Raw genomic sequence first — 23,538 nt, 5'->3', positions numbered from 1 at the left:
GTGCAACGGTGAGCGTAGCTGGTCCGTCTTATTCTGGCTCTGCTTTGACTGATAAGTGATTTTGAGTCGGTCACTTCTTCTCTGTGGATTTCTGTCCAGTACTGTAAGGCTGAGCACACTTGCCAAATGCTTTGAGGTCTGTGGGTGAAAAGTGTTGTAATGATGTTAAATATATCCGAAACCTAGGTAGGAGATGCTGAGACGACAATTAGCTTTACTGTTGATAGGTGGCTGTTTTTCTTACGAGAGATGATGTGCATGTTCCGGTATATTGTGTAAAATTGTTGAGACAATGCACTGTAGCGTGGAATGATTATTCCTGTACTTAATAATAGAGTAATAGCAGCTACTGCTGCACAAAATCTGTGATCTAAAAAAATAAATCCTTTGTATTTCACTAACAAAAATGGTGCTGCAGACAGGCAGGGTTGTTAGAAACAATATATCGCGTGTAGCTAGATGCTGTTACCCTAGGAGTAACCTCATTTTGTACTCATTTAACAGCACGGAGGGGTCTCTCCCAGACTCTTCTTTCTCCTTCCTTGGACTCCTTACAGGAGTCTTTTATGAGCAGTCTAGGATGCACAATTTATGAAAATGCAGTTTATCAGCTGCAGAATCCTTCTTCCTGGTGAAGAGAGGACATGGGGGGGCAGGAGAAAAATGGCAGCAGCTGTTTACCTGGCAAGGAGCATCGTTTTTCCTTTTTATTTAGTTTTTGTGTCTGTCTGTGGTCAGAAAAGCTAGTTACCTGATCTCGCTCTTACCACTATGGAAGCATTTACTCTAATTGGCCATGGAATAGGTTTTGCCTCGGGCAATTAAATTGTTTTGTTAGGTGGTCTTTCGTGGCCTGCAGGGTTGTGTTTTTGAGGCTGGGCTGTGGGATGAGCAGGACCTGCCTGAGCGTGACTAGCTGGTACCGAAAACCACCGTGCAGCATGGGGAGCTCTGTCCCTAGCTGTTGACTAGTGCCTTCTCCTGTTTGAAGATGCTGCTGGGTATCTGATCAGGCTTGTTCAGCCCCTTATCTCCCACTTCATAAGCTGTCTGGAAATAAGACCGAACAGCAAGAAGGGTTATGGGAGACTCAGGGGAGATTCTTGTTAATTTTTATGGGATTTTTACCTGCCTGAACAGTACAAGGAAAAAAAAAAAAAGAGGGTGAGAGGGTGCCTGGCTCGTTGCAGGGTGGGGGAAGGCTTCTGGGGCAGTGTGGAGATGGCCTTTACAGGAAGACTCTTACTTGCGTGGGGCTTCACCAGAAGGAGCGTTGCACCATGACTGCTCCCCTCGCCTGCAGACCTCGTTGGCCAGCACAGCTCAGGTCAGAGGTTTTGCCTCTGGCCTGTGGGGTGAGCTTCTGCCCTGTGGTGCAGATGCAAGGCACAGATGCAGCAGCGATAAACGGAGTAGCTAAGCCTGTCTCTTGTGGGATTTGAGGGGTCTGCTGTTCACTGGGCTGTTAGAATTGCTTGTAGGTGCTTTGGACTTTCTCCTTCAGCCTCTTGCTGTGCAGCCGGTGTACAGTTAAGATTTCTTCTTACTTTTGAGGGTCCCCTCCTTTGCAAGTCTCAGCTAGCTTTATTTTGGTTCTCTAGGGACCTCTTGCAATTCTGATTTCCCATTTCATCTTTCCCCACTATTTTTTAGTGGTTTTTTTCAAAGGGAAAAATTGGCAAGGTTAGGAATATTCCTCTGTAACTAGAGTTTCCTCTGTATTCCTCTGTAACTAGTACTTCTGTGCTTAGGATCATTGTGTTGCTTTGCTGCATGGCTCCAATATTTTTTTAAAAAAAAAGGGGGGGGGGGGAGGGGGGGAATCCTTCTTGCAGACTGTTTGAACTTGGCTCTTTCCATAAAAACTGTAGGGGAAAGAGAGATCTGAGGATTTTAGAACTTTTCCTCTTGGACTAGAGCAATATCTGGGTGAGTTTAGGAAGGTAAGAAATAAATAAGTGGCACGAGGCAAGTGCCACAGTAGCTGGCGGTGACACAGTAAGTTTCCCCATGCTGTTCATCCAGCACATGCTAATCCTGCCTGATCTGCAGCGTTATCTATGTAGACCAGCAGGCTTAGTGCATTATGCTCCTTTCCTAATAAAAACACATGGGGAGCGTGAAGTCTATTTTTTTTAAAAAAGCAACCTACCAATCTAAAGGGGGAAAATTTGTGTTGCGTGCATTTTCTGTCGCACTGTTTTTTGTTGTATTTTTAAACTGATGTGGTTTTTTTAAAAAGCATAAATAATAATTGTTCTTTGCTCTCTGAATGCTGTTCAGCTCCACTCCGAGGAGTGGGAGGCTCTGCTAGTCATTTGCACATGGAACAAGAAAGGTATAAATTGCATCTTTTAATAGTATGCTTCACTTTCCTAAGTAATTACCTTGAAAATCCTGTATGTGCTGGTACTATTCAACTGTATCCTTTGTTGCTGTCAGAACTGATTTTTAAATTAATTGCATTTGCAATAGTAGGCAAACTGTTTTAGAAATATAAGATTTAAAAATCATTAACATAGTAAAGAAAATAGAATAGTGTTTTCTGCAATTCTTTCTTCGGTCCAGGCTATTAACATTTGCCTGAAAGTTTCCTGAAAAAAAATATGGTCGTATTTTCTCAGCAGTAATAGTGAAAAAATATTGCTTGTATTTCATGGGAGTTCTGCAGAGCACATTAGGCCTAATGACAGTAAGCAATGTAATGATATGTTCAAATTAGTATTGATTTTCCTATCATAACTGAAATAAATGAAGAGCTATGACAACCTGATTGTACCCTCTGCTGGAAATCAAAGAGTTACTGGAATTTCTGGAACAGACTGACTTGGTTATTCTCAGCTTTAATGATTAGGTTGCCAGAGAAAAGATGAGTCTTTGCAATCCTCTTAACCTTGGCGATATCTCGGTAAGAAACCTCCTAATGAAAGTTAAGACACTGTTTTAATAAGGATAATTTACCCAGTGGTAACGTGGGAAGGGAGGGGCTTTTTAATGTTTTTTATTTGGCCCTGAGCAACTTTGACAGAACTTTCTCAAGTAGGTACAAAGAGTATCCTGTGTATAGGATTCGCTTTTTGTAATAAAATAATTGGTTTAATTTATATTGTAGATAAATTTGCAACTTTATCACATCACACAGATGCCTGATAGCTTAAAAACAGCAAACTAATTTAGACTTTATTTGCATACTCAGCCTGTAATTCACAGGTTGGCAATTACGAGAAAGCTTAAAGCCGCCTTGGAAGAGGACAAACTGAAGTAGTCACTTCTCTAGTTGGATGGCATCAGTAGATCCTTAGCACTTCTATAGCAAACTTAGTTTATGTGAGAATTGCAGTGATAAGGAAGCTAGTTTTACCTCCCAGGGCAAATCCTTCTTTTCGGAGTCTGTTTACCTAAGTTGCAAGCATTTGTCCCAATAGATGGCCTTGCTTTCATTTTGTGTCGTGCTCTGAAGTCTTCTCAGAATTTTATGAAAATTGCAATGGATGGACTTTTCTGAGGAGGAGTGAGTTTCCTGGAGCTGCCATAAGCTCTGCAGATCCCGTTTAGTTGTTTCTGTTCACAGGAAATGGGGAAAGACCATTTTTTGGTCTGTAAATAGTGAGAAGAGCTGTTTGGGAAATTCTTATGTATGCATTTCTGGGAGGCTGTGTCCAAGAAGCTGGACATAATGATGGTCACAGAGCTAAAAGTTTAGGGCTCAATATTGGAAAAATTAGCCTAGAGCCTAAATTGGTGAAAGAGGAAAAGGTACAGTTAATTCTTCAGTGGCTCAAGACTTCGTGTGTGTGTGATGCAAAAATAAAATGGTAAAATTCCTGAAAGTAATTTTTCAGTAATTTCTGCAGAAACATTTGACTGGTATCTCTTTGAAGTTTTCTTTGTTGTATGTACAGCTTGTAAACATACTGCACGTTTGTTCCCGGTGTAGGCGTGTAGCTCCAGTACCTGCGGTGCTGCCGCCATGCTGTGCAACCAGTCGGCCGTGACCTCCATTTCTTTTTTGTAAGCAAGCTGACCTTCTTAGCAATCCAAGGGCAAAGAATTGCTCTCACATTTTGAAGTTGCTGGTTTTGTTTAGGGTAAAATACAAAACCATCTCTGTTCGGTACCAATTGCTATTTATACCTCAGCTTGCCTTTGACCAATGTTAAATCCACGTGGGGTTTATTTTTCTTGCAAGGAATCGTGTGCAATTTCCAAGCCTGAAGTAGGAACCCATGTGTTTCGTCTGGGAGAGCTAGACCAAAGATTATAACTTTTTTTTTCTTTTTGGTGACTGTCACCCTGTCTAAGTACGTACTTCACCCTGTGAAATTTTGATGATCTTTAGGGAGAATCAAGTTGCTTGAATCCCAGCTCTCAAGTGATGTAATTATCAGTGTGATCAGATAATCTCCTTCATCCCAGCCTTTTCCTTAATAAAGCTTCTCTATTAATTCACCATTCAGGTTTCTGTTTTTATCTCTGATCAGGTTCTGCTGAACCTGTAAGGATCAGCATTTTGTTGCTAGGAAAAATACTGCCCCAGTAACGTGTGCCATGGCCCTGGCAGCGCTTCCAGTTAGGAAGAAACAGGTATGGTACTGCAGAATGTGCTGTATTATCCGAGTTTCACCGGGCTTTGTTTTGTTTTTCGCTATCGCTCAATCTTTGTGTCTTGCCTTCTTGAAAAGTGGGAGGAAATGAATTTAGAGTATGAAAGCAGCCAGATAAACAGCTCTGCTTGCCAAAACCTTTTGTTAATCCGAAGAACTAGCACTGCACGGGCAGCAAAAATGTAATCCTCCTGGCCCTGCCTTGCCTGCGTTTCATCGGGGAAGGGAGTCTCTTTAGGGGTGAGGGGGTTAATCTGCTTGTCATATAACCCTGTGGCTTTAAAGCTGCCCATGCAGAAGCCAAAATGTGTGGGGAAACAGTGATGTGGTGAAATGTGCGTCTTGTATTCCAAATCATACCAGAACTTGCACATTAAGATGCGTTTTAGGAATTTCTTTAAATAGTGGTTTTCACACTGGATGAGTTAAATAGCTATTTTTAAAAAAGTGTGTAGGAAAAGCAGGCTTTATCACATGCGTCCATGTAGTTTTATCCTCACCACTGTCAGTTGCCAGTTTTGAATCCTGTTAATTCATACCTTCGCTATAAGGCTTTATCACTCTGAAATTGCTGGAGCGTTTACTGTCATTTTTGAAAAACACGGTCTTTGAACACAAAAAATTCAGGTGGAAGAACTAGGTCAGCTTGGTGTAAAAAGAAATCTCATACCCTACCTAGGATATATTCCAGCAAAATGGATTAGACCCAACTGCAGCACTGAAAGAGTACTTTTCTTTGCAGTCTACTATCAAATGCAAAGCCTTGCTGCTTTTAGGCATTCCCTGTTACCCACACTTAAGCAGTCCGCTGGGATATAGTTTCTTTTTGGAGAATTTGGGTAGTGGAAAGAAACTCTTTGCTTGTAACAGAAGATTGCATGAATTAGAAAATGTGCATGGAAAAATTTTTCCAGTAAGCCTCTTTGGAGTGTGTTGTGTTGTTTTTTTTTTTTTTTCCTTCCCCCTAGATGTTTGTCCCAGGTGTCAGATCTTTTATGTAAAGACAGAAGAAAAGAATGACTCAGTTTTTAACAGTAATTTAGTCATGACTAACGGAAGTCTTAGATTTTCTTGGTAAGCTCTTCAGAAATGCAATCCACATTGAACAAAATACGGAAATTTTTTATAATTATTCGTGTTTTGGTTAACCTTACTTTGACAAATTGATAAATATTTATAAAGGAAAGGAAGTTGTGGTATAAGAGGACTCAGGCTTCCACAGAAATGATCCACTAGTCAGTCTGGTCCATCTCTCCATGTCTTGTCTCCTAGTGTCGGTCCTGATCCTGAAGTTCAGCAAAATTTAGGAGACGCTCTTAGACTCTCATTCTTTCAGATTTTTTTCCCAAAGATGTTTTCCTGGATACTTACTTATGTGTGTGTTTATTTACTTTATTATGTATTTACTTATTTATTTATGTTGGTTTGTGAACTGACATATATTCAGGAGGGAGATGGAGTTGTTGGTCCCACTGTGAGATGTGCCGCAGTGTGAGCTCGTTTGTGTTGGGTATCACAAAGCCTGCGCAGCAGGGCAGCAATGAATGTCTCAAACTTGTACTTTATTAAACACAAATCTGTAGTCTGCTTAGTTCTGCTGCTTATGCAACTGCTTCCTTCTTTTGTTCTTCTTATGAATTTTGTCTACATATTACAGCGGAATATGTATTTATTTCTGGGAGCAAGTAGTTATGCCATATTATTCCTAGTCTGTGCATACATACCTCTGTCATGGTCATCTTTACCTGCGTGACATCTGGGACAGTGCCATCTAATTTGCTGTCTGCTGTCGGTTTTGGATTCTTTTTATGACAGGGCTTTTTAGTTTCTCCCGATGGTTGCAGATTGATAAAATTGTTAAACTTATTCTAGACTTTTATTCTGATACTGTCGTATGACTTTTATGCTGCTAATAGGGTAATGGCTTTTCTTACTTCTAGCCTGCTCATCTAATTGTAATATGGATCAAAAGCTAGATAAGGTTTGCAGAGAGAAGTAACGTTGCCACTCAACTGTGCTGCCACGTGTCAGGTTTTTAATAGCCGTCCCATGCTGTCATCTCTAAACCCACCCTGATGGCTTAGCTGGTGCGTGCATGTGGCCTGTTGTTGTTAGAAAAGCGTTCTTGATCAGGCCATAAATCTGTTTTTCCCACTGGCCTGGCTCTAGTGACAACCAGCGATGGATGCTGAGAGGAGAGCCAGCCTGGGGGGAGGCATTGCAGACGCTTTCTGTTGTTTTCTGTGGTTTTTTGCTCCTGGATGGTCCTGTTCGTCCTTTTCTGGAGGGAAGCTGTTCAGGTGCTTTAGAAGACAAATCCCTCAGCTCTTTTCCAATGCTGATTTGTACGGGATGAAGCATACAGCCCTGTGTGCTGGCACCCGTGCTGAAATGGCAGTGAGTTATGTCTGGCATGGATCTGAGCGCTCCGAATGCTTTGGCTGGCGATGAAGGGATATATGTGTGTTGGATGTACGAACCCTAAGGAAATGAAAACAACTGGAGGTGCCTGTGCCACAGCCAGAACTGCAGGCAGACTCAACGACAGCGCTGGCATAGTGTGTTAGTGTTTCATTTGAGTTTGTTCTGTTCTCTTTCTCTCTCTCTCTCTTTCTTCCCCAGAGTGATCTGATTTAGAGGGAAGCAGGTTCGTTACAGCACTTCTCTTGTGCATGGAAGAGCAGATGAGCAGTTGGCTCCTGGAGACTGCGATGTCCTTAGACCTCTGCGATCAGAGGCACCACTCTGTATTCAGATGCTATGCCTGAGAGTTAGTGTGGCTTTTTTCCTTTAAGCTTTTTTGATTTAAATAGGTACAGGTGCAAGCTAAATAGCATTTAACCTGGGCATGATGATATTAAACTGAACCTGAACCCTCGATGGGACGGTGGTGTGGTGGCTGTAAGCCAAGCCGAGCTGCCACGCTTGAGTGTTCAGACTCGTGAATTCATTGTGGGGTGGGAACCAAAGAACAGGTCTGTAAAACCAGCAATTGCTGTGTAAGATCGTTTTCAGTACCTGCTGCCAGGGCTTCGAACCTCCCAGTAAAAGTGAGTGGTGCAGGCTGCCTGCTTTCTGGGACCCTGACGGCTGGTAGTGGCAGGGAAGAGAATTAGGTGCCTAATTTTGATGCTACATCTGCTTCTCATTACCTGGGTGATGGCCAGGGTCTGGCAGCCTTTTTTTGCAGGCAGTATGAATTGCTTATTGCTCTCCTGAACTTGCACTGCATGAACAGATGATCTGAATACACTTCAAAATTACGGATTTCTCAGAGTGAGCATCATGTTAGAAGTCTAACATCACCAAGCCTGAAACGGTTGCACAGCTTTTTGTGGTGGCTTCAGCACTGAAGTCTATGAACAGTGGCCCTTCAGCAGTCTTCTATCTCGAAGATAATCCTTCCAAGCAGGGGAGAAAATTTGTCAGCACTCAAAAAGTGGCACTCCAGCTCTACCTGTTCTTTGGGGAAAGAAAAGAAAAAACCCTCAGTGTTCTTTCTATATAATCTTTCTATATAATCATGAATGTAGCTTTTTAATGAGCTCTAAATCCACAGCAAGAAAGAGCAGGGGATCTGGGAACACTCCAAGGGGGTTTGTTCCCATGTTCTGGTTTCTCCTGCTGCTTCAGCTGCTCAGCTGTGTTTCATTCCCCTTAGCACTCTTGCAGAGTTCAAAGTGGCTGCAGTGTCACCCTCTACAGAAGGCTGTAGTTTAGTGGCTGAAGTGGTGTGTGTGTGCCAGTGTAATAATAAATAATGTTTGTGAGTAATGACTAAATCTTAGCATCGCATACAAACGCAATTCCTTTTCTTCTGTGAGAGCCAGCTCAAGCCGTTCTTGGAGACCTTCTATACTGTACCTCTGAAAAAGGCTCATGTAAAGAAAAATTCTCTGCAAGTAGAACCCGTTAGCTTTGATCCTGTATTACTAGCCATGTTTCAGGGCTTGCTTAGATTGCAGAGCCTTGTGAACACTGGTTACTTTTAACATGATTTTACTAAATATTGAATTGTCCTTTCACTAATTGAGAGCTACACTTGCATAACATCTGCTGCCAAGTCTTTTATGAGAAGGGACAGTAAATTATAAATCAGCTGTGATGTTAGCAGTTAGCTCCATAGTTTATCATCAAAACAGTTTGTGATTCAAAAATACAATTTTTTTTCTTTCAGGTTGCCTGTCTGAAGAAATTGGATTGAACGACAAGAATTTTTTATAACGGGGTGCACTTTAATCTCGATAATGAAGAAAAGCAGAAGTGTCATGACAGTAACTGCAGATGAGGTAAGTTTCTTCTTTATTTTTCCCAGTACTTCATGAAAATGAGATTAAAATTTTGTTTTGTCTTATTTTGCAAGTATCAGCTGGTTTTGCTTTGATTACTCATTGATTTCCTTAGAGTTGTTCGCAGCTCATATAATAAGCAGGAAATAAGCCCAGCACATTTAGAAACAAACGAACCAACCCCCACACCATGAGAAGTTTAGAGGAGTCTTACTCAGAGCATATACTTTACTGGTCTTTGGTCAGTGTAATACTGGCAGGCAGCAGGGACCGAACATTTCCATACCTTATGGAAGCTCTGTTCTGGGTCCCATCTTTGTGCATGTGCTGTAATTGTATACTTATAAGTGTTTCAACATCTCTCCCCACTGTAGTTGCTGAACACCTAATGTGATGATGCATGTGTTATTCCATTACTACCCTTGCTAATCATCACCATAATCCCCTATTAATTAAACTCCAGTTCCCATTCTCTGGGGGGATGTATCAGGTTGTAATGATGGCATGATAACCGCAGCCTTAATTGTCTTGTTTGTCACAGCTGGGGCTCGCCAAAGATGGAAAACCATGTGGAATGTATATGAAAATACAGTGGAGGAGTGGAACCTAATAGTGTATCCTATAGCACTCCTTCAATAAATAAGTGTTTCTTTTACACTCTTAGACCACATGTTGCACTGCTTCATGGTCAGTTTGCCTGAGCACGATGCTGGGTCCACTCAGTGCTTGCTGATTTTAATGAAAGCAGGCATCCGAAATCTAATGGGAAGCTAGAAAACTCTGCTGTACACTTCTTAAATAATAACAAAAAAATTAAGCAGTCTTATAAAGATTATTAATAAAAGCAGGTTAAGTTTGATCCTCATATAGAAGGCAGGCTTTCCTTTCTGGGGTTCCTAGGAGTATTATTGACCTGTTTTTGTGCTGTGAAAGAGTAGGGTTTGGATCACTGAAGATCTCTAGCATATTTTTGGAAGCATAGCATGCCAAATATTTTAAACTTCTATCTAGGTCATTATAATGTTGATGCCTTAGTAACTTCATGAATCTGCACCAGCATGCCTTATAGCACTTCAGGCTATAGTCAAGGAGTAAAGTAGCTGTGGACCATGTTGTTTCCTGTCTGGATGCTTCACACGGTTGTGGGGTGGGCAAGCAAGTAGGAAAAGTTGAGAAAACTGGTAGTATGCCATTCTCCCATCAGTATTGTCTTTCCTTCCCATGTTGAGAGTCCTTGCTGAGAGGTAAGAGAGTAGACAGTACCACAGAGTTGTTTAATTTAATAGTCTCATGTCTATGGAGAACATTACTGGGTTACCAGTTGTCACTCGTGTTTTCACTGAGGTGAGGTAGATCCTTCTACACCCAGTGCTGGACACAGCGGTAGCTGCTCATAGGGAAAGTGAACCCAGGGATTTGGGGAGGCTGTAAGGTGGGTTTGGAAAGGTCTGAGAAGGGTGGAGAGAGCCGGGCAGAGATCAAAATTCAGGAGCAGGTAAAGAAGAGGAAAAATGTAGAGGGGATGCCATAGAGAGATATATATAGCTATTACAGTAACCCTCCAGCTTCTACTGGTAGCTCATTACACGCAATAAATAAATATTCTCATTTGTATTGGACAATTCTATTTGACTAGCTAAATTCTCTAAGACCAAAACTGACAACCCTCTCGCAGTGCTGTTCCGCTGTGGGAGAACTTCTAGCTTGGGTTTGAGAAGACTGACAGCCAGTTCTGAGATCATGGTGATGTTTTTAAATAGAAACCAGTAGAAACTAGAAGAGGAAAAATGGCTTCAACTGATCAAAACCTTTTTTTGAGACTATTAAGAACGCCAGACATAGGGTAGGGTAGCCTAGCTGAGAGTTCTTGTCACTGAATAGCTCTTGGATAATTCAGGATGTGTCTAAGTCCAGTATTCTTGGTACCTTTCTCTGCCTGGTGATTCATTAAAAAAAAGTAGCAAACCAGTATGTTTGTGCTGTGGAGAGGAATGATACTTAAGGTGGATATTGAGTGGAATGTTCTCTGAAAAAGTTGAAAATATCAGAAGTTTAACATATCACTGAAGTGACCTGGATTATTGAAGCGTTCAATTAGATTAGAATTAGATGTTGAATTTGGCTTAGACAAGCTATGAGTGAATTTTCAAGTTCATTCATAACTTCATAAAATAACAATGCAGCAGAGTCAGGCTCTGCCAAGATTTCACCATACAGTTATCTTTTGTGAGTAGCTATGACTGAAACAAAAATTGAATGTGTTTTATCCTCACGGAGGAAGACATTTGTTTGCAGAACTTCAGTGGCTTTTCTGTCTTTGCAGAATGCTCTGGATTACCTGGAGTGTGGGCTGAGTAAGTCCTACAGTACTTCCAGCCATGCTCTGGGCATAGACCTCTGGAGAGGAAGAAGGTGTTGTTCTGGTAATTTGCAGTTACCACCACTATCCCAAAGACAAACAGAAAAAGCAAGGACACCTGACAGAGACATTGTCTGTAGACCAACGACTCTGCCTTTGTTGACACCTCCAAGTATTGCCATCACCACTTACCAAGACTGGTAGGTTATTTCCTTTTGTTATGAATCTCACGTGGTTGGGTGTTTTGTTTTGTTTTGTGGGGTTTTTTTAAGGTGTTTTTTTTTGTTGTTTTCTGGTTTTGGGTGGTTTTTTTCCTTTTTTTTTTTTTGGAAGATAATTATCTTGCATATACTAATCACTATGGTTGATGTCTATCAGTTGGTGTGTCATGGACATAATTTTACAAAGTAATTGCCTTTTTTTGAAATTCTACTTCTGTTAAAACCTCTTCTGTTCACTTTTTTTGTGCATCTTCATGAAACTTTTGTGTCGTAAATTCCGATCTCGGCCAGAGGATTTGCGTTACTAGCTTTCCACCCACAGAAGAGTTCAAGGTGGTGGTAGACTCTTCTACAACAGATTGAGGAAAAAGGCTTTAACTCTCTGGCTATTTCCTGTCCAAATGTTAGAAGAAAGGCTTAGAAAAGCATTTGAATCTGATATTAAGCTCAAGAAAAGTCCCAAAGAAACTATCAGAGAGCTGATTAAAAGGGGGTTGCTAAGGGGTGAGTTCCAAAACAGAAACTGAATGTTAAGTGCCAAACCAGGGAAATTTATCTAGAGGGAGGAGAGGAAGACAAAGCCCTGGGTGTTCATGTGCAGGAATTGCAATGCTAGATTTTAATGGCAAAATAAGGGTAGATGTCCAGCTTGCCATATGAATCTTGAAATGGCATTGCAATGCAACCTTAAAACCTGTACTCTCAACTTCGGATTTCAAGTGTGCTTTAGGTTCTAATTTTTAAATGCTCCACTCTCAATTTCATTTGATGGCTGCAAGATATGTTCACATCATTATTTCCAAGTCTGAATCTGGTTTTACCTTCTGTTAAGCTCAGCACTCTTCAGAGCTGGCATTTCAGTTTGCATTTGAACAATTATAGAGGACATCCTGAATTCATTTGTTAGTCCTTTAAAAACAGTTTTCCTATTGAAAATAGCATTTTTAAACTATGCACTTGAATAGATGAGATACAGAAATCAAAGAGGAATTAGCAGGGGCTTTTGTTCCATTTTTGCATTTAACTGCGGTGGATAAATCTAATAAAGTTGAGTTATCTAATTTCAGATGGATTGTGAATTTTGACAATAAAAGGGTTGGTTTACCTTTATGAGCATTTTATGAGTGTTCCCTGCAGCAGTTTGTAATCTTGACTGCAAGACGATTGAGAGCCTAATCGTAAGGTGTGCTTTTAAGAATGAATTAGTTCTGATCTTTGAATACAACTTCATACACGATTTAGGAAAATGCAAGGAATTGCAATGGATTTATCATTAGTTTCCCTTGTAACACAAGGGGGCATTGCTGCTCCTCTCTTCCATTGCAGCAGAATCAATGTATGCGTATTGTGTCGCACAACGTGTATTTTTCTTCAACGGTATGCCAGTCAAAGAGAAAACACTTACAACTGATACGCGGGTCACTGCTATTTCTTTACTGCTGTTAATCTCTTACAAGTGAGCAGATAGATTCAAGCAAAACAGCGAAGTCGGAAGCTATCATACCTGTTTACAGCCATATGGCGGGTTGGGAGCTGCTGGTTAGTGTGACTGCGATGCTGTTCCAACACGTTGTTACGCTGGTATCTTTGCATCCCCCTCACCTTTCTGACTTGGGACCAGTTAGATTGACTGCTGTGACAGCTGGGCAGACAATTGGTCTAATCTTTCCCTTTCTCTGTTTAAGTTCTAGTCATCAAGGGCTGTTCTCTACCCCATGCCAGGCAGTTCCTTACCTACGCAATTTCCAGTTACTCGGAGCCTGACCATACTCTCAGGGAGCACAGTCATGATTGAGATTTTTTTGTGTAGGAGCGGTGCAAGTGGGATCTGGTCCCTAAGCTGTTCGGGCTTCTATATTGTGGTTCAGTTCTGCATGAAATATACCCCAGAGGCAGCTTATATTTGTGTAAGCCCGGTATGTGCCATTGTGTTGAAACAGCTTTGGAATGATATGAGCATTAAGAGACTCAGTGAGTGGGCAATAAAGCGATAGGAAAATTTCAGTGTAGATAAATACAAAGTGATATATCCAAGCATGAAAGAATAATAGCTGCAAAACAATATTACTGCTCAGGAGCAAGATCCTGGCTATAGGATAGAAGTCCAATAGAGTTGCAAGTTCAGTGCTTATTCATGGTCAGAAAAGCAAATTAATTGTTAAAGATTTGAAGGAAAAGAATAGTGGATAAAACATAGAACATTAGGATGCCATGGTAGGAACCCATTACTTGGTCAAATGTTGAATATAGTGTACAGTTCTGGTCCTTCCTCTCAAAAAAGGGTATAGCAGAACTAAAAAGAGTTAAAGGCCTCTAAGATGATCAAACATACGGAACAGCTTCTGCAGTGGGATTGACCAAGGAGGCTGGAACTCTTCAGCATGGAAAAAACAGTTGAGGAAAGGAATAGGACCACGATCTTGCTAGTGGTATAAAGACGTAGTTGATCTCTTGCTTATTGTCCCTTCCAATATGAGAGCAAGGGGCCATCGAATAAATTGGTATGGCAGGTGTGAAGCAAGTGCAAGGTTCCTTACGCATTTCTAGTTATGCGGTGGAGCTTTGTGCTGTAGGATACTGTAGATGCTAGGAGTTTGAGCAGGCTCAAGGGAAAGCTTAACAGATCCTTGGAGGAGTAATCTGTTGTGATTTCCTTCCAAATACATAAACCCCATCTCTTGTTCAGCTTCGGAGCTGGAAGTTGTTTAGGACAGGGAAATATTTGAGGGGAAGTATCGTATATGTTTGCCTTCTGTTCTGTGCTTTTAATCCCTTGTGAGAGTCAAGGTCATGGGCTAGATGTACCATTGGTCTGACCAGTAAGACCATTCTTGTATTACAAGTCTGTTTTTTTTTTTTCCTCACCTCACTTCACGGGTATCTTTCCTTGGAGCTTTAATAAAAATACTTGAGGCCACAGGCAGAAAATTAACATGTTTTAAGCAATCCCAGGGGGGGAAAAGGCTTTACATGTGGGGAAGCTAATGCCATTAAACAGTGTAAATCTCAGACTGGGACAGGAAAGAGGGTATTTCTTGTGGAAAGAGTATCCAACTCTTAGTTTCATAGGATTATAGGATAATTCAGGCTGGAAGGGACCTCAGGAGGTTTCTAGTCCAACCCCTTGCTTGCAGTGAGGTCAGGTGTGGGGTCAGACCAGGTTGCTGAGGGGGCTTCATCTAGTCTGAGCTTGGAAACCTCCAAGGATGAAGACTTCACATCCTCTTTGGGCAACCTGTTCTGCTGCATGACTGTCCTCAACTCAGGAAAAAAGTCTTCATGTCTGGTCAGAATCTCTCCTGATTTGTCTTCTGCCAGTTGTCTTGTGTTTCCCAGCGTTTCGGTGGAAGGTGAGGGCAGCATGCTGTTCCTTGGAAATGTGGCATGTATCTTTGTCAGTCCATAGATCTACCCCATTAATGCAGCACTGAATATTCAGATTGCGCTGCTTTAGGCTCCTAACACGATGTCTCTGGGCTATGGAAATTGTTCACTAAATTTATTCTCTGGGTTTAGCTTCAGGATGCAGCTGTTTCCTGACCTCTGTTTATGTTCCCAAAGGTAGACAGTCTCGCTACAGCTTGTACAAGATCAAGTTCATTGATGCTGTTACAGCAGTGGAGTTAGAAAACTTCACTGAAATGTAAATGTAAATATAAATGGCCTTGGTCTAAGACATTTGGGGTCCCCACAGCTAAAATGCATAAACAATGTAAGGTCCAGATTTAAGTTTTCTGTAAGGTAAATCATCATAACTCTTATGCGTCCAATACAAATTATTTAACATTCACTTAGTATGTTTGTTTTTTTTTTTTTCCTGAGGCTTCATAGAGTTGTAGCTTGGAGACGCTTTCTACAAGAGATAGATAGGACTCGTTCAGGAGTGTGTAGGTTTACCCGAGCTTTCTGTAATCTATTTCTGTGCATATGAAACCCCAAAGACAGATGTGAAACACCTCATTATTATGACACGAAACATCATTCCTAGAAATAATGTCTTCATTTCATTTGTTTGCCGTGCATAGTAGCCTTCATCTTTTTTTGTAATGAGTGTAAGATCGTGAAAGAGCTTCCTAGTGATATCATGATGACAGTTAACTTTTCATGCTGATATACAAGTTCCTCATTGCGCTGTTATATTTAGCGTATCTTCAGAAGTGCATACAAAACTTCTATAAGGGACATTGTCTCTTTTACTAGGGCAGGTATGATGGAAGTGAAGCTTTCCATGGGCATTTCATACTGAACAAAGAAGTCACTTCAGTTTGGGGTTCTGTTTCCTATTTGTGCAAGCCATTGTAGTCTTTGTAGAAATTTGTCATCTTAACCAGACAGACAATAACGAAGTTTCTGGAGAGGCAGGGATAAACCCAAACCCGATCACCAGAGGATTCCTCTGAAAGGTGCAAAAGCTCTGCCTCTGTTGGGGTTGTTTCTCTTTTCTCCTGTTAACTTGATTAAATCCCTGGGGAAACTCTCACTGCCTGTATTTGGGGTGTGCATTCTGCTGAGCCATTCTTCTGGTTCTTCCATTTCCTGTTAGCACAAAATCTCTGCTATGTGCTCATTATCTATCTTTTTATTGTTCTTGTGCTGGAATACTGATTTGCTTTCTTCTGGATGCTTTATTTAGGCTCACTCTGATCTCCGTTGCTCCAAAGCGTTTCACTGTTTGTGCTCTGTGTTGAGCAAAATGCCAAATGGCAAATATCTCTGTTAACAAATGAGATTTCTAAACTGAAATCCTGGAAGAGAGCTTACATATAATAATATATCTGTGGTTCTTCCTGGAGCGATTTAGCAGTTGCCACATCTGTGAAGTACAATGCTTCCCACTACTACCCATGCATCTTGCACAGCCCTGGATGTTACCAAGCTCTTGGCAAAACCATACCTATCAGTGGAGAATATAGTCAGATTATATTACAGCAGCTTCAGTACTTTGTTTTCTTTTAAAAATGTTGTTCTTTATTGGTAAGGTGAAAGTTGGTTCTATCATCACTGAAATGGTACAAAATTCAACCTGCAACATCAGCGCTGTGCTACAGACTATGTGCTAAGAATGCGCTGATTGTGGAAATGTACCTGTCCATGGGATTGCAGTAACTGTGGTTTGAAGAAAAGAATAACAGGGTTCAAATACAGAACGTGTGATTTGGGAGGGGTAGAGGAAAATAATCCTGTTCCTTCTGTAAATAGTTTTTCCGCCACAGTTTTTCAGAAATCACCTTAAGTTTAACTTCCAGTGGTAATACAAAAGTAAGAACTGTGGGAGGGTGAGCCATGACTTACATAAATATTTTAACGTAAGGTACATGGGAACCAAAAAAATAAAGCTGCTCCTGAGTTTTTTTTTTTCTTTTTCTTATTTGAACTGTGTTTTCTTGAGACTGGTGCTGTTCTGATAAGATCTGTAACCAGCAAAGAAATAATGGGCAGGCTGACTCCAAAGCAATAATTCTAAGCCAGCTGCGATGTAATAATATTTTGTGTGAAAATGGCAAGGCAGCACACCACGAAATAGCTTTCATGAATCATGCTAGGGAAGAGGTATATAGGATATAGGTCTCCAAGTGGCAATCTGAATGTCGAAGTCTTATAAGCTTCTTTTGCACAAATTTTGTCCATATTTTTGTAAAAGTGGTTTAAATGTTTTCCACAATCCTGCTCCATATTTTATAACTAAAGCTTTGTGATAATAAATCCAGGCAAGAGGTAAGAATGAGGGTGTGAGTAATATATTTGTAGCTACACTTGGAGCATCCAAAATAGTTGTCTTACCCTATTTCTTGATACTTACCAGCTCCTGGGTTAGGTTTGACAGCTAGCTTCTGATTTACACCATTTCTACACATTTGACTGAGGTCTGTGGAGACATTTTGACAGTTTTGCATCAAGTTTCTATGTTGAAACAAAAATAAGTTCTATGATGAGTCCCAAAGTGTAAGAAAATAAAGGCCTTAAGAATTCCACTAAGAGTTGATATGGTTAATATTAAATATAGTAAGGAGTGCATGTTTTCACGGCATAGAGATTCTGTTAAACATTTGGACTATGGTGTTAAATACTGTGTTGAAATATGTTATGTTGCTAATTGTCCAATGCAAAAGCTACCTCGCTCTTCTGCGAGAGCTAGATGAGAACTCACTAGGTTTGAAGGAAGTTGTCTGCTAACAGAGTTGGTTGCTATTTGAGTCACATTCTTGCCACTTACTAAAAAAAATTAACCATTAGCCTATCTTTTTAAGATTTTCTTTTTTTTACAGCAGTCGTAATTAACCAGCAAACTATAGTGTGTGGTGTGTTTGTGAGCTTGCAGTATTATTGCTAGTCATTTGTCAGTGACCAGGTCTATGGCTTCTTTTGTTCTGAAAGAATTCTGTTGTGCAGATTGGTGGTCAGAATCTAAAACGAAAATATTAAGGGATTGATCCTATTTTCCACGTCCATCTGAAACCCTTATTGAAGTTGGGGTGCACGTGGAGATCATCGGTTGGACTCGATGATCTTAGAGGTCTTTTCCAACCCTAATGATTCTATGATTCTATGAAAGAAGAGCGTGTGAGTGCATTACTGCATTCTGAAGTGTGCGTGCACGGCGAGGGCTGACGCATGTATGTACTGTAAAATCTGTGCTTGTAGTACTGCACGTTGTTCTCCAGATGGTGATCGTGGGCAGCAAATTAGATGCAACATTAAAAACAAACCAAAACAAAATCAGTACAATTTTGGGCAACTGAGTCTGAGACCAAACCTTCAGCAGAAATGCTGACTTCAGCTGGGGCCAGCTCGTAGCCATCTGAAGCTGTTAGGCTGGTAGTAATTAATTGAGGGACAGATATGGAAAGTTAGAACAATAAAGGGGATGGAGATTTGCGTGGAGGATTAAAAAGGATAATAAAACTATAGTCAGGCTAGTAAGCTAAGCAGAAGGTAATATGCCCAGTCACTCCTTTACATATTTGAAATCTGTAAATCCCGTGGAACGAAAGGAAATATTTAGGGTAATAGGAAGCGTAAGTAGGAACAGCGGGATGAGAACCAGAAGATCAGAAGGAGGAATGCTGTTTTGGAGAAGCATGGGACTTTTTTTTTTTTTTTTTTTTTTCCCCAAATGTTGTTTCAGACTGTGCGATAATACCCTGTGAAATAGGTTGAAGTCTTATTTCTTAGATCACTTCAAATTCAACTAGATAAGAACTGAAGAAATATGCTGCAGGCTTGGAATAGAAAAAAAATAGATGAGCTGGCTTCCCATATGATGTGAAAAATAAAAACCTAGGATGGAAAAAAAAACCCTTAAAACATGTTTTTGATTTTTTTTTTAATACCTATATTTAGAATTATTTAAATCACAGAATGGTTGAAGTTGGAAGGGACCTCAGGACATCATCTGGTCCAAAACGTTTATTATTTATATAAATCACATCAGTTTTTGTTGTAAAAAAGCAGGATCAATTATTCTTATTGAAGATGCTTCCTATATTTCAAAAGCCAGTACCACATTTCTGTGGGGCATTTATTTACCTTGAGAAAGGAGGTCAGCTGTATTCGTCATAACATCTCATATATTCTATGGGGAAAATAGTTTTTAATTACCCCGTGCTGTTTCTGGAAAATGTATACGATAGCTTAGTTTTGAAAATCAGACTTCCTAAAATTTGTCCTAAGTTTCCTAGCGATATGAAAGATGTAGAGAGTACTGAAGAGTGTTAGATCTGGAAACGGTCCTACAGGATTTCATCTGCTCAGTGATTTTGTTTGTTCTGCAGTAGGTAGAAATGTTATCTGGTACATTTAGGGATGGCTCATTCCTGGTGCTGAGCAGTGGAATTGGTAGGAGCTTGGAGTGCTGGGGACCCCTCAAGATAGTCTCTGAAAAGCTGAAAATGCTCTGTTGCGAGATAGTTCTTACGTTGTCTACAAGTAGATCATAAAAATTACATGAAGAAGTTCACTAAGGCTTAAATCTGTGTGGGCTCACCAAGGTGGGAGGCAGGGGCTGCTTGTCTAGTATGGGAAGAGGAAATCCCTTGAATTCGTTGTCATTGTTGCCCCCCCAGCTTCATTTTAACACCTCGCGAAGACGTGGAGGAGGAAATGTAGAGAGTGAGATAATTTAGAGAAATGTCTTCTCTAAAATTTTGCTGCTTTCTCACAGTTTGCACCAGAAAATATCCCATCCTCGCTGACTTGGTTGGGGGGGTGGTGGTTCTTCCTGACCAGGAACTATGCAGAGTAGAGGATCGGTCAAAGAAACAAAACTAAACCACTCACAGTTAGCCTGCTCCCCTGGCTGTGCTACGAGAAGACTGGTTTGTATGTGGGGGTCACTGGTGGAGCCCCCTCCCCATCTGACATTACGCAACAAATCCTGGAGATCTGTTTATAAAAAGAAATCACAAGAATCCTTCATAATAGGAAAAAATGATGGGCAACCCAAATATATAGGGGTCATTGCTTGCTCGTTTTATACATAGTCAGTACAAGTGCAAACCTATCTAAAATGAAACTGCTGCAGAGATAATTTGTGCTATCTCTGAGTTATCACTGAAGTTATTTTCTCAGCTAAAAATATACAGATAAGTGTTTTGACTGCCTATGTTTAGACATTGTCTTGTTGCTGTCAGTTTTTGAAGCTCTTGGATCTCCTTCTCAGTTGGAATATTTTTTAATTTTTGTTTTCTAGAAGGCCTGGATAGAATAACTATGATTTATGTGTGGTGTAGTTGGTATAGAGGAATTTTAAGAAGAAACATAATGTTGGATTAGTCATAGGTTTTGAATTAAAAATGTCATTATTTTATAAATGTTTTTTGTACACAATTTATATTTTGTTATTGCAATATAATCTTAGTTTGCATTTATTTGATTCGTTGCATTTTAGTCTGCTTATGTGATCAAAATGATAGCATCCCCTTTTTGTATGAATTGCAAGGTAAGCCCAGTAATTTTATTGAAGATGATCCTGAAGTTTGGTGCTGCAAGCTTTGCCTGGAGATACTAGTCGTTCAAAACAGAGGTAGCTGTAGGCACACAAAAAAGGCTTTTAATGATTCAATTGTAATTATACACCTCGATCCAGAATGAAATAAGACAGCTTGAAATGTATTTAGAATGGAAAGAAATGAGTCACTGTTAATTAGGAGAAGACAATGAAGCTTCTGAAATATTATGTTCAAACTTCATCCTCCCAAGAACATAAAATAAATGGAGATTATGGAAATACCGTTGATATAAAAGCTGAAACAGACAAGAATTTGACACAACTTTCTTTTCTCTTTGAACTTCTGACTAACGATAACTTCATCTGAAAGGAAAGATCAAAGCCAGTTTGCTTCGTTACCTGGACAACTACTTTCTGGTTCTCAGCTGATCCATGGCATGCACTTATTTCCCAGCCAAAACTCAACAAAGTCCACTTACAAATCACATTTATAATACTTGTAACTAAGCTGCTAAATCCGTTTACTAACAACACTCAATTGTCTCTGGTCTGCTGTCAGGGGTTCCTCTGGTTGGCAAGTCCCCCTTGAGGTAGGAGTGCTTCTGTGGTCAGGACATAATAAACCCACCCACTCTGCCAGTGTTAAACCCGTCGTCCTTGGGTTGTCTTCAGCGGTTGTGGTTAGTGCCGGACGGAGGTGCTCGGCAGGATGGTGGGGCCTGCCCTTCATCTCCGGTGATGGCAGCTGGACCGCGCGCTCGGGGTCTGTGTCCGTCCGCGGAGACAGCTCCTGCCCGACCGCCTCGCGCGATGTGGCTTGTGTTTGTGACCGGTGACGACTTCTGTGTGTGAATGTAGGAAGCGTGTCCCTGGATGATTCCTCTTGTTTTGTGTTTGCCAGAACATCTCCAGGATAACTGGAGATCAGCTCCTCCGAGTACCGACTGATCTCAACAAATTACTTGTTGTCCGTATCCACCTGGCACTGGTGGGTGCCAAATGCCTTTAGACCTTTTCTTACATTTTATCATTAGCTACGTCGTGACCTCCAGGAATCTTTTAAACTTATTTTTTGTATCAATTCCTTCCTGGGTCCTTTAACAGAGACCCTGATAACATTGAGAGTGTCATCGGCATGAATTAGAGGGCCAAGAACATAGCGTTGTCCTCTGCTGCCGACCTTGGTCATGTTCTGCAGGTTCTCACCCTGACTGCTGCTCCGGGGGGCTCGTTACCTGTCGCTGGACGCTCTCTTTCTATTAAGAAAAACATGAGACTTCTTATGTGCTTGGACAGGCTAAAGCCACCTCCTCTCTTTAACCCTGTTTTAATTGGCGCTGGCAGCGCACTGGTCCCTGGGTGTTTGGCTGTGAATTTATTCCTCTAATTGAGCTGTAACGGACAAAGCCGTATGTGAATTCAGATGATTGTGCACAATGCATTTTGTATTGCTTTCCAGCTCCAAAACATGAGGCACTTGGCAAAGCTGGAGGTTACAGCCATGCTGGTGAACAGTAAATGTAGTGAGCTTTACCTGTCTGTGGTGTTTGTTTTTTAGGGAAAAATAGCTATAAATAAATGCACATTGTAAACCCGATACTGTCTAATTTGAGAGAGCTGATAAGGTCTAGATGATCTGAAACACAAAGTAATTAAAGTAACTTGCATGCAAACTGGAATGATGTTTTGTCAGTCAACTGCTGCAGAACCAAGAATCTGGAAGAGCAAGAGTAAAATACAAAACCTAAGCAGTCTCGGATTAATGGTGAAGTTTTCTGTTCCTGTTCAGCTATCACAGGTGAGACCAATAACAGAGAAATATGTTTGCTCATAAAAATGATTTAAATCCTTTCTTTGAAAGGAGGAGGAGGGTTGTCCAAGGCTAAGCATTCGTTTTTGTACCCTCTTCATTGCCTGCGTGAGCGGAGGAGATGTTGCCAACCAAACCAAACTGTAGTTTTTCAGGGGAATGCACGGCAGGAAGCACAAATGACCTGACAAAGTGGGTGCCTGAATTGGTTACATAGGATTATCTGTTATCAGTAAAAACATTGCTCTGACAGAGCAATATTGATTTTTTTTTTTCATGTTTGTCATTGTATGATGTCATTTTCATTCGAGTTACATGAAAATTACAGAGACTAACGTTTGCTTGCATTTCATATCTAACAAGGAGGTTACCTGTGACTGAATTACAATGGGTGATACTGGCCAGCAGCTACGGTGCCCGTAGTTGCCTCTGGACACAGCACAGAGGCATCTGCAGAGGCACCTAGACGGGCGCAGAGGCATCTCTCTGCAGCGGTGAGCAAAGACCCGATCCTGGCTGCGGAACGCTGGTGACTCATGCGAGGTGAGGTGCTTAGTCACAGGCAAACTCACGGCAGCGCCGGGTGCAGCTAACGCTGATCACAGTCAGGTAACACACCACGGAGTGAATGAAACACAGCCTGGCGAGAGCTGAGCTAGCCTGTTCGGGCAATATCTTTTTAGAGATTCCTTCATGCTACATCTCTGCAGTAGCATAAAGCCTTTTCTCATCACATCAGATGTAAAGGATGTGTGAAATCGTAAGACTTTTTTGCATTGGCCTCTCTTCTCTCTGGAGTCACCCCAGAGGTCTCTGGTTGTGAAGAATAAGTTGGTGTATTGAATTCATTTGTAAAATATTAATCCATAGCTCTGAAATGAGAAAATAATGGCAAGTAATACAGATTGGTCTGACATATGTGATCACTCACTATGGATAATATAAAAGGCATTTAAATGTTCTCTGAGAAATACTCTAAATCAAGCACAATCAAAGTTGCTAAGGAAATTACCATTATGAACAAGGTATCTTACATCATGCCCTGAGGGCTTATAGGATATAAATTTATTTCCTCGTATGTATCTACTAGGAGATAACAACATAAATATCTGTAAGAAAAAAATGGCATTGTAGCATGATAAGAAATTGTACTTTCTTGTTTAAATACTAAAAAGTGCAAGGAACTCAGATAAATTGTGTCTCTGTCTTTCTATGGTGTGATTTACTATGGAAAAAAATGTACCAAATTCAGTTTAGGACTAAATGGCAGGTGAAAGGCATCAGGCTTACTGTTACTACTGACTTCTT

The 23,538-nt window shown here is 40.8% G+C and overlaps 1 protein-coding gene across 1 annotated transcript in view; it reads left to right on the top strand.

Moving 5' to 3' along the window:
• The window catches only part of PDE4B (phosphodiesterase 4B), a 219,467-nt gene that overhangs the window by 17,420 nt on the left and 178,509 nt on the right, over positions 1–23,538 (top strand). The window contains exons 2-3 of the mRNA XM_075155562.1: positions 8,782–8,893; positions 11,217–11,452. Of these exons, the coding sequence (XP_075011663.1) occupies positions 8,852–8,893; positions 11,217–11,452 (278 nt within the window). The 5' untranslated portion in view covers positions 8,782–8,851. The remainder of the gene's footprint in view (positions 1–8,781; positions 8,894–11,216; positions 11,453–23,538) is intronic.

This window comes from Calonectris borealis, chromosome 8 (genome assembly GCF_964195595.1).
Source record: "Calonectris borealis chromosome 8, bCalBor7.hap1.2, whole genome shotgun sequence".
NCBI lineage: Eukaryota > Metazoa > Chordata > Aves > Procellariiformes > Procellariidae > Calonectris > Calonectris borealis.
The sequence above is the reverse complement of the archived record's forward strand: the minus strand, read 5'-3'. Positions and strand labels throughout refer to the sequence as shown.